This window comes from Eurosta solidaginis, chromosome 1, assembly GCF_040869045.1.
Source record: "Eurosta solidaginis isolate ZX-2024a chromosome 1, ASM4086904v1, whole genome shotgun sequence".
Taxonomy (NCBI): domain Eukaryota; kingdom Metazoa; phylum Arthropoda; class Insecta; order Diptera; family Tephritidae; genus Eurosta; species Eurosta solidaginis.
Genome location: NC_090319.1, coordinates 90,417,142 through 90,433,637, shown reverse-complemented (window position 1 = coordinate 90,433,637; position 16,496 = coordinate 90,417,142). Strand labels below are relative to the sequence as shown.

General features: G+C 31.6%; 1 protein-coding gene across 15 annotated transcripts in view; it reads left to right on the top strand.

Annotated features, from left to right (window-relative positions):
• The window catches only part of LOC137236462 (rho GTPase-activating protein 39-like), a 556,674-nt gene that overhangs the window by 465,748 nt on the left and 74,430 nt on the right, over positions 1 to 16,496 (top strand). For 13 of the 15 annotated variants that reach the window (XR_010948425.1, XR_010948424.1, XR_010948427.1 and 10 more), the window contains one exon: positions 81 to 618. Coding sequence is in view for 10 of the 15 variants with exons in the window: in XM_067759094.1 (XP_067615195.1) it covers positions 81 to 125 (45 nt within the window). In the remaining 5 variants the exon portion in view is untranslated. Of the gene's footprint in view, positions 1 to 80; positions 619 to 16,496 lie in introns of those variants that run through there. The other 2 variants (XR_010948428.1, XR_010948426.1) reach the window with 1 other exon arrangement.

The window sequence follows — 16,496 nt, the reverse complement described above, 5'->3', positions numbered from 1 at the left end:
GGGTTATTGCAATTTATTCTAATTATATTGCATTATTCGTTCTTAAACAAACAGAATTTAGTGAAATTTTTCATTTGAAGGTTCTTACCTACTTCGTAAACAATTCTCCCATGCCGATGTGGTGAGTTGCACCAAAACGGATTCATCTAATTTGGCAATGGCATTTGCGCCAAATTGTTTGCACTGCACCTCGGACGATCCGAAAGTGATATTAGAAAATGCGCGCAAAGAAATGGCTTTTATGCGCACACTTATACAAAGCATGGATACAACGCATATAGCGAATCTCACTTGAGAGCTGGAAGAAAACTGAAGAAAGTAAGAGCTAACCATTGTAAGGGATCCGCGGAGCGAAATTTAAGGTATGTTAGATAAAGTAGATTACGAAAAGAAACCAAAAATAATTTTATTGCATAAGAAATATGATGAATTACGTGATGATGAATGAATTACGTTTTGTATTTTTTTAAGTAGGCTTTTTTAATTTAAATTAAAATATTTTATATTTAACATTGAATTGCAATATTAATGAAATACTCATGGCAGCATTTAAAAAAAAAAGTGAAAAAGTAAACGGTAAATCAAACATATACAGTTAAAGTTATAAATACATATACGTAGTAGTGTTATGTAATACATACATACATAAAAAATATATACTCAATTATGTTTAATAATATTAGAATTTAAAAAAAAGTTGTATTTAAAACAAGGTCAGAAGTCACAAATAAAATACTCGTGCTAGCATATATTTAAAAATGCTTATGTATATATGAATATGCATACATACATACATATGTTAACAAATATTTGTACACAATGTTTATAGAAGCATAAAATCAATATGGCAAAATCTATACATTTATAAATATTTAGTATTGAAAGAAAAATTTCATTTCCACATCTTTAAATATGTCAAACAAATTCAATTAATCAAAAGAAAAAGCAGCTAAATTTTTATTTAAATTTTACCTTCACCAAATTTACTAATTTGCTTTCAAATGCTTTCGTTTTAATGTACACAACATCCTCTTAAGGGCCATTTCATGTCAAATTGATACAATTTCCGCTTGAGCATAAAACAAACTTGTGCACAAATCAAAAACAATATTTTTTCTTTTAAAAAGTTCAGGGTGCTTATTCTGTAACTCGATTCGAGAGAAAATCAGATTCGAAAGCTGTCAAACCACATACATGTTTCTCAAATGCTGGGCGAATTCAGTACCAGGTATTGTTATCGCAGCAGCTGATTGCTTCTTCTTGATTTTCCATACAATGCCTTGTACAACAATATGTCAGTTAATCGAAATCACTAAACATTTTTTGGGACTTGACATTCTTCTGCACGGCGAATTGGTTTGATTCATCAATTGCCATCACCTTGCATAGGTTCGCCTTGCTCAAATCTGAAAGACATTTTTTTCGAATCGAGTAACATCATTTTTGAAGAACTGGAAGACTCGAATAGTATGCCATACATTTTTGAATAATTGAAAAAAAAAAATTAATTTTGAACCCACACTGTGCTTAAGTTTTTCAATTTTGTTTGCTTTCTTCTGTTCAAGCGCACTAGATTTGAGAAAACTGGTACGTCCATTTAATTCGAGTTCGAAGAATTTTAAACAAATAATTTCAAAATAATTAAAAGTTTTAAAGCTTATATTTTAATAACTCGAAAGATAATACTTAGTACTATAAAAAAAAAGGATCAGACGGGTTTCGATTTTCACAAAAACCCCATTGAATAGGTTTTGAATGCTTTTTGCGCTTTCTTGCGCAAGGCTATTCGTATTTTAAATCCAAAACTTTGCATGATTTCATAATCTTGAATAAGATTTCAAATCGATTCTCGAGAACGAAAAATTTTCAATTAGCAGAAGTTCGAAAACTTGGAAATTCTTAAAATTAATTCATTTCTGTAGTCGCCGAAAATTTACGAAGAGTAAATTTGTTGAAAACTAAATTTGAAAATTAACTTTAAACTGTTATTTATTAAAAAAAATGGTTTATAAAATAAAAATATCTAAAACTGACTTTAACAACCAATGTAAATTTTGCTACAAAGATTATGTAATAAAAAAAAAACTAAATGTACTGTTTGAAATCCAAAAACTAGCTTGATTTCATAAACCTGAAATCGAAAAAGCTTTTCGGAAACGGAAAATTTTCCATTAGCTCGAAAATTCTTCAACTCAGGGTTTGAACATTTTGTTTTGGTTTTTGTTTTTGTATCATGGCTTTAGCCAATCTCTAGTAAATTTTTTCGAAATATTTTTCTTTTGACTTTTATTTATTAAAAAAAATGTTTGTTTACAAAATGAAAATATCTAAAATTGTCTTTAAAAACAATGTTTAAAAAATATTATATTAAAAAACATCAGAATGTACTTCTTGAAATCCAAAAATTTCCTTGATTTCAGAAACTTGTATCAGTTTTTAAATCGATTTCGAAAAATTTTGAAAATAAGCTTGATCCAAATCGATTTCGAAAATGACAAATTTTCTATGCACAAATACGAAAACTTGAAAATTCTCCAACTGTGGGTGGGAATCTTTTGTTTTCCTAATTTTTTTTTTCTGTATCATGGTTTTGGTCAATCTGTACTGATGCAAAAATTCACAGACTAAAAGTTTTTGAAATATTTATTTTTAACTTCCTTATGTAACATAATAATAATCAAGGCAAAATATACAAATATTAAATTTACTATGTAGAATTAAAAAACAAAGTAATTTATGCATACAAAATACTCGCACTATGGGTGCATTACACATAATTTCGGTGCGAATATTGAGAAAATTTTAAAATTCTAAATAAAATTTAATTAATAATATGTGCTATAATAATATAAACCTTTCCTAGCTCAAATCAATTACATAATTTAAGAAACTTGAACAAATTATAGCCAACAATTTTTTTTTATAAATTCCAATGTAAAATAGTTTGCTGAATTCGAAAAACAAAATAGTCAGAAATTAGCAAAGCGATATATTTTCTGAAATATAGACTGCTAGAGAGTACAGCGCACGAGATTCTGGTTGCTGTTAGTGTAACGACAAAAATACTGCTCAAAGATTAGGTGGAATGTGCTTTCGGAGTGATAGTTCTCTGCCAGGAAGCCAAGACATGCTGGCGGTTAGTCCCGATTGCCTGAAATATCGGTTTATTCTTCAAGTCAGAAGCAAAATTACTAGGTTTTTCAAATTTAGAAAGCTAATTTCACCTTATACTGTTACTTTGTACTGAGTGACTTTAGGTTTCTTTGGGACAAAACGTATACGTCCTTTAAGATTTTTTATCACAATTAAAAAACCCGCATGTAACACCATAGTTGTGATAGAATTTAAATGCTTTTTGTTGATGTCCTACGTTGGGCGCCAGTGAAAAATTCAAACATTAAATAAAAACATAATCCGGAATTTTAAATCAATTATTTTCTTAAAATAAAAGATCTTAGCTGGTTAGTCCATGAAGAGAATTTAAATTCAGCCAAATATTTTACATAGGAAGTAATGCTCGAAAGTTCAGGTTCTTGTCAACTATTATAATAAGCGCTGGCTAATGAATTTATTTGCAATTTTATTTTAAATTTTTTTTTTAGTGTACTAGCTATTAAAATGCCTAAATGTACATATGTATGTATGTATTTAAGACTATTTATTTAATAAGTAATATATATTAATTTTTTTTTACACATTACACATTAATTTTACAACACTTTGGCATTTATATGATTAATTAAAAAGATAATAATTAGAAATCAATTGAAAATTTAGCGTTGAAAAAAATACTAAACATTGATATTAAAGAAGTGACAAAAAAATTGAAATTAATAATGTTGGAATCAAAAAATGCAAAAAAATAGTCCTTAAGTAAAGTTTTAAAATAATTAAGCAAATTATCAACGAAAAAAATTAAAACTAGTTAATATGAAAATCAAAAAATCCAAAACTTAAACACCAATCAAACAAAGTGAAATCTTAATTCATATAAAAAAATATTTCAAATTATTAAAATTTTTAAAATTACAAAATAATAAGCTACGTTCACACGCTGACATATTTTAAAAATCATTCGAAATGAAAAATTGAGTAGCATATATCATACGAGTAAATTTTTTTTAGCAATCTAGGGCTTCAGATATTGAGATGCAGTGTTTTGTATGTTATTAACAGTAAAAGGAAAGATTCAAAACGATTTGGTAGTTATCTAAATCGTGTCATATGGCTTCAGAGATGCATAAAAAGAAAGGTTAAAAAAAAATATATTACTAAATTTGTACTTAATTTAAGATAAACAACACAGAAAACTGTCAGTAATGTGAACGTGGCTTAAGTATCTCACATAAATTTTAAATTTCTTTATACACATAAGTATGTATGTACATAATAACTAATTTTTGAAATTGTTATATGTTTCAATACTGTCCCTGCAAATATTGTGCGACTTCTGCCTAAAGAGAGTGGTCCTAGACCTATCCCTTACGGGTACAATTTGCCTATAATTATTCCAAACTAATCTCGTATGGGTAGAGTTGGGGACTAGTCATTAGTACTCCTTGGAGAAGAACTAATAGAAACAAAAAGCGTAATATATAACTTAATGAAGCTCTGATCCTTGTACTAAAAGAAATTAAGGGGCCATCTTGCTCCTGATTAATAACACAATATATAGGGTTAAAACACTTTATTCACTATAAGTATATGTACTGCTCTAATTAGCTATGCTAACAATTAATGGTAAACTATCTTGGGTAAAAATGTCAAGAGCAGTGAATACGCGTTTCCTTGCTCGTCGCGAGTGTTGTATATATCTCGTGCCTGACGTCCGACCAGCCACAGGAACGTTGCAATAATTTTTTTCCTCAGCATCGCTCGTTTTTCCAGTAGCCAATATGTACATGAGAAATTCGCCTTTCCGTGCTGGCCATTCCTTTGAAATATTTGTGCAGTCTAACTCTTTAAGCGCTAGTTCAGTAGCCATGTCGATGAATATCACAATTTATCGTAATAATCTTACACATTATGCTGATTTTTACCCTTCTAACACCATGTAATAAGTTGTAGTGTTATTATATTATTATATTGTATAACTTGATCTTTGCTAAATTGCAAAGACCAAAACAATTATTATCTTCATTGAATTCGAATTAGACCTGATTTACAATGATCGTACTATTCTAAACCTAAGCTCTTGCCAACGGAATGCTATCACATGCACCCAACGCGTGAGTTACGTCTTTAGGGTAGACGTTGGGCAGGGTACTTAACTCGATTACCGTAATCAATAAAAAAAAACCCTTAAGTTGTGGTATATATATAAAGATTTCCGCACTTCTGATTTTGTTTTTTTAAGGCTTTCTTCAAATTATTGTATTTATCCTTCAATACTTTCTTGGAACGTCCCGTACCAAACTCGGCATTGAATTGAATGGATATTTCATCCCAACACTTCTCCTCCATATCAACACTAACGCGGTCAGTTTTTTTGCATTTTATAATGCTTTTTTTTGTTTCGACAATGAATAATAATTTTTCAATTTCTGCTGTGTAGTCCCGCGGCGAACACGGCTGGTGATCCCTTTTGCATGCTGCTACTACTGGCAGTCGTCGTTGGCTTATTTTGCGGGTTGGTGGCTGTGTTCCTTCGAGCTTTACCACCGGGTTTCTAAGTTTCTTATCCAGTGCGTTGGGGCGCTTCTTTAGGGCCACTAGTTATCCGCTAGAATGTCCGTTGCGTTGGGGCGCTAGTGTTAGGGCCACTTATTTATCACAGGTAAGCGATTTTACAAACGGATCGCGATGCATTACTTGACTACTTTGCGGAAAACTTACGCGACTGGGCCGTTGGGCGCCAGTTATTAGTTTCTCTTGTGAGAAACTAAAAAAATAAATTTTTTGGACGACTCGAAGCTATTCAATAAATTCGAGGTAAGTTCGCAAATCATGGTAAGTGCGAACTTGTTACCATATTTGGACTCAGGTAGGGGTCCTATGGTGCAACTACTAGTATATCAAATGGTTTACAAGGAGTTGGTGTTAAAACAAGTTTTTCTTCTGTTTTAGGTTTCACCTTGTTTAAAAGACAATCATTACAATTTTCGATATATTTCGATATATCGCGAGTCATATCTTTCCAATAAAATTTTGTTCGTAGTTTTGCGTAAAGTCTTTTCATTTCGCAATGTCCACCAGAAATGGGATCATTATGGTAAATTTTCATTAGTTTTAATTTTGTATCTTCATCTGTTACTGTCTCCACTGGATCTGTTAGTATAATTTCTAATGATTTTAAAATTTTATTTCCAATATTTTTGAAATTTGTAATAGTATAATGCTCGAACAAAATATCGTTTTTAGGCCATTCAATCTGCTTAATTTTGTGTTTGCCGGCTTCTGATTCAAGCCTCGAAAGTAATTTCTCTAAAGTCATTATTTCGTTAAAAAGCTCAAAACTAAGTAACTCGAGTTTCTTATGTTTAATATGCGCAAAAATTCTTAAATTTGTTGTTTTATTATTTTTATCGTACGTTATTTCAGATCTTATTCGTGGAATCTTTTTTGAAAAATTAAATGAAAATTTGTCGTAGACATGTAAAATAAGTTGTTTTTCGTCGTTTTTGTCTGTTTTCCTATGTAAATTTTTGTCGTTTGCCTTTTTTGTCATTGACCTTGTCTGCACTGCCAAAACTTGTTTGTTCGATTCCTTGATCTCATTGATTGTAATGCGCGATAGTGCATCAGCGCCAACATTTGATTTTCCCTTAATATATACAATAGTGAAATTATATTCAGCTAGTTCCAGCTTTATTCTTGAAAGTTTTGAAGATGGGTCTTTCATATTGAATAAGTATACCAGAGGTCTATAATCGGATTTTACAATGAAATGGGTGCCATAAACGTATGGTCGAAATTGCTTGATTGCAAAGTAAATAGCTAAGAGTTCCAATTCTATAATTGGTTTTTTCTGCTCTGCTTTATTAAACGCTTTAGAAGAAACAAATTGGTAAATAACTACCTTGCTGTTCTTGACTCAAAATAGCGCCACATCCAGTTGTGGAAGCATCAACGGTAATAATGAATTGTTTAGTAAAATCTGGATATTGAAGTAATTTTGGTGAAAGCAACGCTGCTTTCAAAGGTAAAAATGCTCTTCGCACTCTACATCCCATACAAATTCAACTCTTTTTCTGCTTAATCGATTTAGAGGCGCTGCCAGAGACGCAAAATTTGGTATAAACCGTCTGTAATAGTTTGCAAACGCGACAAATCGTCGTACCGCGTCTTTGTCAGTCGGTTGTGTATACTTTGTAATTGCGTTTATTTTAGAGTCGTCTGGCAACAAACCTTTGGCTGAACATTTGTGACCTAAAAATGTAACTTCTGGTCGTAAAAAGTTGCATTTATTTGGGTTAAGTTTGAGATTGAAAGACCTACAAGTATCGAAAACTTTTGAAATATTTTTAATGTGGTGTGCTTCACTACAACCTATGATGATAATATCGTCGACGTACAAAAATGCGACGTTGGGTGGTATACCCGAAAAAGCTATTGTCATCATTCGTGAGAATGAATTAGGTGCTATATTTAAACCGAATGGAAGCACTTTCCATCTAAATGCGCCGACCGCGTGCTGAAAGAAGTAATGTCACGTGAGTCAGGATGCAAGGGGATTTGATGAAATCCAGAAAAAAGATCTAATGTGGAAAAATATTTTGCTCTACCAAGATTGTCTAAAATATCGTCAACTCTAGCTAGTGGAAATTTATCAGCAATGAGTTTTTTGTTTACTGCGTGAAAATCTACGCACATACGATAAGCTTTTTGACCCTTAGTATCTTTCTTTGGGACTACAATCAAAGGACTATTGTAATTCGAATAACTGGGTTCAATCAAATCGTTGTCTAACAATTTATTTACTTGACGATTTATTTCTTCGCGTTGAGAGTATGGCAATCTATAGCTTTTAACATATACCGGCTCGTTGTCTGTCAATCTTAATTTTTGCTCGTAGAAGTTGTTTAAAGTCATTTTGTCCGTGTCAAGAGCGAAAATGTCGGCATAATCAATGCAAAGGTCAATTAATTTACTATTAGCATGTTGAGGTATTTGATTTTTTAAAATTTAAGTCATTTTTTCGTACGTTTGTCTTCTGTTTCTGTCTTGTTAATTGTATAAACATTATAGTTTGCAAGTTTTTCTGTACGAATACTATTTCTTTTCACATATTTTATATCATCCGTGGTATTTATGACTTTAATTATTGGGTTACTGGAACTAACAATGCACCTAGTTGTGGAAACACCTTTCTCAATTTCCTGCGAGTCCACGAAAAGTGGTTCGGGTGAATCTCCTAAATCAAAAAGTCTGAATATTTCACATCTTGGTGGAATGATACAACTGTCGCTTTCTGTTCCGTGCAGGATTGGTATCGCAACTTTTTCATTACCTACCCAAAAGGAAATACTATTTCTTTCATAATTAATAATGCATTTGTTAATTTTCAAAAAATCTTTACCCAGTATGCCATCGGATGGAATATTAAAGTCTTCATTTACTACATGTAAGGTATGTTTAATAGAAAAGTTTAATAAAAATTTAAATTTGCTGTAATTCTACCTAAAGTAGAAACTGAATTAGAAGTGACACCGGTAATGTTGATAATGTCGTTTGTATTTAAGGAAATGTTACTGTTATACATGATATTTTTATTAAAGAAATGTCTGCTTGAGTGTTTACTAGGAAAGAACAAAATGTGTGTGAATCGTTAAGTTGTAATTCAATGAAATCAGAGTAATTTAAATTTAAACAATAGATGCCTATTGGTGGGGGATGTTCGCTTACTGGCTTAGTTCCTCCTCCCACAGTGTTCGCTGCTGAGGGGCGCTGGCGTTTAAAGCGCGAACGTTTGCGTTTCGACCTCTACCGTTTGACGATCTTGAATTGTTGCTTCTATTGTTACTATTATTTGTATTTGAATTGGAATTTGTATTTGGACGCGTATTATTATTGTTCTTATTCTTGTATCTATTTCCGTTATAATTCCTATATCTTTGATTATTATTGCCGTTATAGTTGCTGTTGTATGCCAATGAATTATTGTTTCTATAACCAGTATAGCCGCGGTTTGGGTAAAAGCCTCGATAACTACCACGTGAATTTCTGAATGTGCTGTTACTACGTGATCGGAAAGCTAAAACCTGACGTTCAGTTACTTCGTTGTTTTGTTCTACAATTAATTTCGCTACTACGTCTTTCGGATCAGTAAATGCCGTTGAGGCTAAATGGTTTTTACTAAGTTTGATTTAGCATTCAAACGGCACACGTTAACAGTTTGTTCGACTGCCATTTCATGAGCTTTCACCTGAGTGATCCCTTCAATAATAAGAGACCGCTCAAGTGAGTCATCTTCAACTTTTTTTGCAAAATCTGTGTAATTGTTATTGCTAACGTGCAACGCTGCAATTCTCCCTGCTGCAACTTTCGAGTTGTCTGGTTTGATCCTACTACGTAGAGCTGTTTTAATTTCATTGACTGAAGTTACTTGTGTTGGTATTGCTTCATGGGCTTTACCCTCAAGTTTTGATTTTAAGAACGCTATAAAAGTATCAGTTAAATCTGCAGTAGCGAATTGTTCAAGTAATGCAATTTTGTCTATAAAAGAATCAAGTGCTAGAGGATCACCACTGTAGGTTTCTCTAATAGAATTAGCACTTCTGTTAATAAAAATTCTCTTTTCCTCTGGTGTTGCCATGATTTGATCGTTAAGATCTGGAACTGAATTAGCAGAAGGTGAGGCCACGTTTGTACTATTTGGATCGTCAAGATCTGATTTTAAACTAAAAGAAGTTGAAGTTATGTGGCGAGACCGATTCCGGCGTGGCCAAAATGGTCTCCATGTGTCTCAGACAGTATAGAATCGTGCAGATTGATATGCAGGTATGCACTCGTTTGCAATGCACGCACTGTATTTCACTACTGTTGAAATGTTTGATCACCGCAATTAAAATAAAACACTCGAACTTTTACAATAATGTTGGTTTTATTTGTGTCAGACAAATTTATAGGTGAGCCGCTATATTTCTTATAATTTTTTGCGTACACGATATTACTTAGCGAAAATTTAGATGACTGCCCGAGTTGAATGCGCGTAAAAATCTGGCGTCATTCACTTTGACATTATGTGAGGTAACCCTCACTGTGAATGTTCCATACGTATTGCTTGACCTTATGGTCACGCAACACTTATTGTAGGGTTACCTTACATCATTCCCCTTTGGAAAAGAAGAATTGGCCAAATTCTTCTGTCCCAAAAGCGATGTAATTAACTTTAAAAGTTTAAGACTGTTAAACTAAGTTTAAATCTACATCTATGTTTAGGTCTAAATTAAGAATTAAGTTGTAAAGTCTAGTTCTAAAGTAGAACTTAAATTTAGTTTTTATAATTAGAAAACAAAATTTTTTGTGTTTTAATTCTACTGTATACATTCAGTTCTTAATTTTTAATGATTGCTTAAATTTATTTGATTTCATTGTCCTTTTTTTTTCAGGTTTGGAAGAAAAACATTTTATTTCTAATTTAACGATAGAGATTAACTTTAAATAATCTTGAATTTAAAAATTTAATTTAATTAATTTTTCGTATTCTATTTTTATGTACTATTTTTTTCTTTTTCGTTTCGTCATCAATTAACGTGACGTTTACGCCGTCAATACCTATTACGGTATACGGACCAATATAGATACTACTATGCTTGTCGCGGGGTTCTTTTTCAAGCAATACCTTGTCAAATACCTTGACAGATATTGGTTGTGAACTTTTGTTATATCCGGTTTGATTTTTTAATTTGTGTTCTGTAACTGTTTTATTCGCTAATTCGTGAGTTTTTTGAAAACGAAATTTAACTTCTTTCGAATAGTTTTCTATGTTATAAATCGGGTCTATTTGATCGGTTTGCAGTTCTTTTGGTAAATTAGCTGCTTTGCCAAAGACTAATTCATATGGTGAGAATTTATTATCGAATACTGTGTTTGTTGTTGTGTTATGAAGAAAGGTGAAATATTTCAAGTAAACATCCCAGTCGGAAAAATTGGGATTTAGAAAAGATCTTAAATATTCATTGAAAACTCTGTGATTTCGCTCTACTGTGCCAAGAGTTTCATGATGGTACGCTGTGGAAAATTTATGTTCTATTTTTAATAATTTTGTTAACTCTGAAAAAATTTCATTTTTGTATTCGGTACCTAAATCGGTTTTAATCGTTTTCATAATGCCATATATTAACCTTATTCAAAAGACATTTTTCGCAGTTTTTAACAAATTTCGCTATATCGCGCGTCATTCCTTTCCAATAATATTTGGTTCTGAGTTTTGCATAAACTTTTTTGCTACCGAAATGTCCTCCTAAAATTGGGTCGGTATGGTAAATTGTTATTAATTGTTGTTTTTTGTCTTCGTCTGTCACAGTTTCTACGGGTTCGGTTAGGACGATTTCTAAGTGTTTTAAAATTTTATTCCCAGTGGTTTTCAGATCTGATATCGAAAAATATTTAAAAAGATTATCATTTTTTTGCAATTCAATTATATTAATATTGCGCTTGCCAGCTTCTTTTTGTAGCTTCAAAAGTAATTCATCTAAATGTATTATTTTGTTAGCACACGCAACCTTAATTAACTCAATCTTTTTGTGTTTTAGATGCGCATTTAATTCAAAATTCGTAATTTTACCACTTTTATCATAACTTATTTGGGATTTTACTCTGGGTATTTTCTTTGAAAATTTGTTTGAAAAATTATCATAAACTTGTAATTTTATGTTTTCTTTTACTTCTTCTTCTTTGAGTATTTCTTGTTGCATTAATTGTTTTTGTTTTGTCTGTGATCTTGTCTGTACTGCTAAAATTGATGTTCCTGAATTTTTTATTTCTTCTATTGTGATGCGAGAGAGTGCATCTGCTCCTACGTTCGTTTTACCTTTTATGTATTCAATAGTGAAGTTGTACTCTGCCAGTTCAAGTCTGATACGTGAAAGTTTTGAAGAGGGATCTTTCATATTGAACAAGTAAACTAATGGACGATGATCGGACTTGACTGTAAAGTGTGTGCCATATATGTATGGTCTGAACTGTTTTATTGCAAAAAATATAGCTAAAAGCTCTAACTCAATTATTGATTTCTTTTGTTCTGAATTATTAAATGATTTGGACGCGAAACAAATTGGTAAGTCAATGCCATCTTTATTTTGACTTAAAATGGCACCACAACCAATTTTTGAAGCGTCGACAGTAATTATAAATTCCTTTTTGAAGTCTGGGTATTGGAGAATTTGAGGAGAAATTAAAGATTTTCGGAGTTTTTCAAATGCTATATCACATGATTGATCCCATTTAAATTCTACTCTTTTCCTGCTAAGTTTATTTAAAGGTGCTGCTATGGAAGCAAAATTTGGTATAAACCTTCTGTAATAATTGGCGAATGCCACGAATCGTCTTACTGCATCTTTATCGGAAGGTTTCGGATATTTCTTTATTGCAATTATTTTGGAATCGTCTGGAAGTAGACCTTTTGACGAACATTTGTGTCCTAGGAAAGTGACTTCTGAACGCATGAAGTTGCATTTTTCGGGATTGAGACGCAAATTAAATTTTTTGCATGTTTGAAAGACTTGTTCTAAATTTTTAAGATGGTGAGCTTCGCTACACCCAATGACTATAAGATCATCGACATATAAAAAGGCTTGGTTTGGAGAAATTCCTGAAAAGGCAATTGACATCATTCTTGAGAATGAGTTCGGAGCTACGTTTAAACCGAATGGTAAAACTTTCCATCGAAAAGCACCACGATCAGTGCTGAATGAAGTGATGTCTCTAGAATCTTTATTTAATGGGATTTGGTGAAAACCTGAATACAGATCCAATGTAGAAAAATATTTTGCTCTGCCTAGATTATCAAGAATATCGTCTATTCGTGCAAGTGGGAATTTGTCTGCTATCAATTTTTTGTTTACGGCTCTAAAGTCAACACACATCCTGTAGGATTTCTGTCCATTTGGGTTTTTCTTTGGCACAAGTATCAATGGACTATTATAGTTGGAATAGCTGTGTTCTATAAGATCGTTTTGCAATAAATTATCAACTTGTTTATTAATTTCCTCTCTCTGACAATATGGTAAACGGTAGTTTTTTATGTAAACAGGATTTGTATCTGTCAATCGTAATTTCTGTTCATAAAAGTTGTTAAGTGTCATACGATCGGTCTTTAGTGCAAAAATATCATCATATTTTAGACATAAATCGAGAAGTTTTGGTTTGGCATAGTTTGGCATTTGTTTTTCTAAAATTGATTTTAATTCCTCTGACCTTTTCGAATCTTTTGAAAGATCATTGATTTTATACACGTTGTAGTTGGTGATTTCATCCGTAACTATGTTGCAATTTCTTATGTATTTTACCTCGTCAGTGACGTTTAATACCTTTATTATCGGATTGTTGGTGTCAACAATACACTTTGCGGTGAACACACCACTACAAATTTCCTGTGCGTCTATAAAAACTGGATGTTTAGATTTTTTCAGCTTAAATAAGCGATAAACTTCGCATCTAGGAGGAATTATCAATGTATTATCGGTTGTATTATGTAAAATTGAAATTTTATGAATATTTTTGCCAATGCCAATTGTTATGCTCTCGTTTGCATAGTCTATGATGCAATTGTATTTTTTCAAAAAGTCTTTGCCTAAAATACCATCTGACGGTATGTTGAATTTGTCATCTACTACATTTAAAGTATGTGGAATTGAAAAATTTGAATAAAAAAGTTCTGTTTTAATGGTACCCAATGTTGAAACTGTATCTGTCGTAACACCCGTTATATTTATAATATTGTTGTTATTTATAGCAACATTTTGTTTTAAACTTGAAAGTTTTATAATTGATATATCAGCCTGTGTATCTACTAAGAAAGTGCATGTTTTAAAAGAGTCATTGCAATTCAGTTCGATAAAATCTGAGTAGTTCAGGTTTAAACAATAAATTGATTTATTTTGAAAAACGTTATTTAATTCAGATTCTGGTCCCCCAGTGTTCGCTCCTGAGGACCGTTGGCGTTTAAAGTGCGTACACTAGCGTTATTTGTAGTATTTGAACGTCGATTGTTGTTGTTACTGTTGTTATTGCTGTTGTTTCTGTTTACGGGCCTGCTATTGTTATTTCGAAAATTACCATTATTTCGCGAGCCATAATTATTGTTGTTATTATGCCTATAATTGCTATTGTTGTTTCTGTTAAAATTGTTGTTGTACCTCGAAAAGTTGTTCCTATTATATTGATTTGACCTGAAGTTACCTCGAAAACTATTATTTTGCCTGTTATAACGTGATCTAAACGCTAGTACCTGCCTTTCACTTGTTTGGTTATTTTGTTCTACGATCATTTTCGCAACTACATCCTTAAAATCAGTAAACGTAGTTGACGCTAAAATTGATTTTACTAGGTCTGAGCGAGTGTTAAGCCGACAAACGTTGACGGTTTGTTCGACTGCCATTTCGTGCGCTTTTTCCTGAGTCAATCCTTCTATAACTAATGATCGTTCTAAAGCATCGGAGAGTTCCTCAACACGTTTGGCGAATTCAGTATGATTATTATTAAAAATTTTTAACGATGCAATTTTTCCTGCAACAACTTTTGAGTTGTCAGGTTTTATTCTACCTTTTAATGCATCTTTTATTTGTTGAATTGTTGTTACTTCATTTGGAATTGCCTCACGCGCTTTCCCTTCTAACTTGGATTTTATAAACGAAATGAAAGTATTTGTCAAATTTTCTTCCATCAAATCTTCTATCAAAACTATTTTATCTATAAAGGATGCAAGTGAAAGCGGATCGCCGCTGTAGTTTTCTCTAATTATGGATGCACACATAGTAATAAAAGTTTTCTTTTGCTCTGAAGTCGCCATTGTTGGTTGTTCTTCGCTAATTGTGTCTAAATTATTATTGTGGAGTGTATTGGAAAATCCAGGGAAATCCTCAAGAAAAGATACGTGACTTTTTTTAATAATACTAGCTTTGTATGCTGAAGTTGTCGATGCGTCAGATAATTCTTCCTCAGTGTCAAAATCAGAACTCGATTCGCTTTCTTGTATTAATTCAGAAAGATCTTTGGGTATTTTTATATTGCAGTTAATTCTAGAAAAACATTTAGTGAGTTGTTCTCTGCACTTTGACAAACTTTCGATTATTGAACTAGGCTTATCTCGATTTTCAAAATATGAATTTACTTGTATTATTATTTGGTTATAGCTTTTAATTAAAGCATCTTCGTATTCTATTGATTTTTTCGCTGAGATAGATCGGTTATTTAAAACTCGTTTAGTAACTTTAGTGAAATTAGAGCGTAAATTTTTGAAATTGGAATCAAAATCTGACATTTGACAACTGACATCTGAAAACTTTATTACATTTATTGAAAATGTTTACCTCCGTGGCAGAAAAAAAATGTTTCATGAAAAAAAAAATTTTCGGAAAAATGTTAAGATTAACGCTGTAGGCACTGTTTATACAAAAATGAATTTAAAACTATTCATTCACTGTGTAATTGTGGTTTGTAATTTAAAAAAATTTTTTTTTTTTTTTTTGTTTAAAAATCAGAGAATATTCGAAATATTCAAAATCGATGAGTTAATTGGTAAATGGTAAAGATTCGCATATTCAAAGGCACTGTATTTAAGACTTATTTTGTAAATGCAAGTGAATGTTGAAATATTTTAACCGCACTGTATTCGTTTAATAATGCCAAGAGAAAAGAAACTGTTGGAATATTTGAAAGACACTGTATATAATACACAGTTTGAAAAGAGTCGCAAATGTAAGATATGTTGAAATATTTGGAATACACTGTATTCGTGTGATGCTTCGAAGGAATTGTTAACTATTTGAATGGCACTGTATTTGTTGCAAAAAAAATGTGTAAATGTTTATGATATTCACTATGTTCAATTTCCGAAGAAATAATTGGAAAAAGGGAAATTAAGCTTCCACCGATAAAATAAATTTTCACCATTACCATTATGTGACTGTAACCTGTCTATATTGATATTTGAAGTCAATGAGAGATTTCAAAAATTGATTAGCTTCGAATAATTATCGCAAACTTTTGGCGAAAAGGTTTGATATTTTTGGTATTATACATATAGAATTGATGTATAATTTGCGTTTCAAAAAGGTTTTAAAAAAAATGTTTAAATTTGAAAGAATATTTTTCCGATTGTATTTATTACGAAGCAGTGTTCGCATTTAAAATAAAAAATTCAAGTTCCATGTTAATGTTTGAAAAAGAAAGAATATAGTAATATATGCGTGATAATTTGCATGTGGTGGCCGTATATTTAAAATTATTTTTAATGTACCTTCAAAAAGTTTTCGATATTTAAATGTTTATATTAAATATTTGGTTAAATTGTGAGAAGAAAAATGTGTTGCTACATGCGCAGTATACAAATG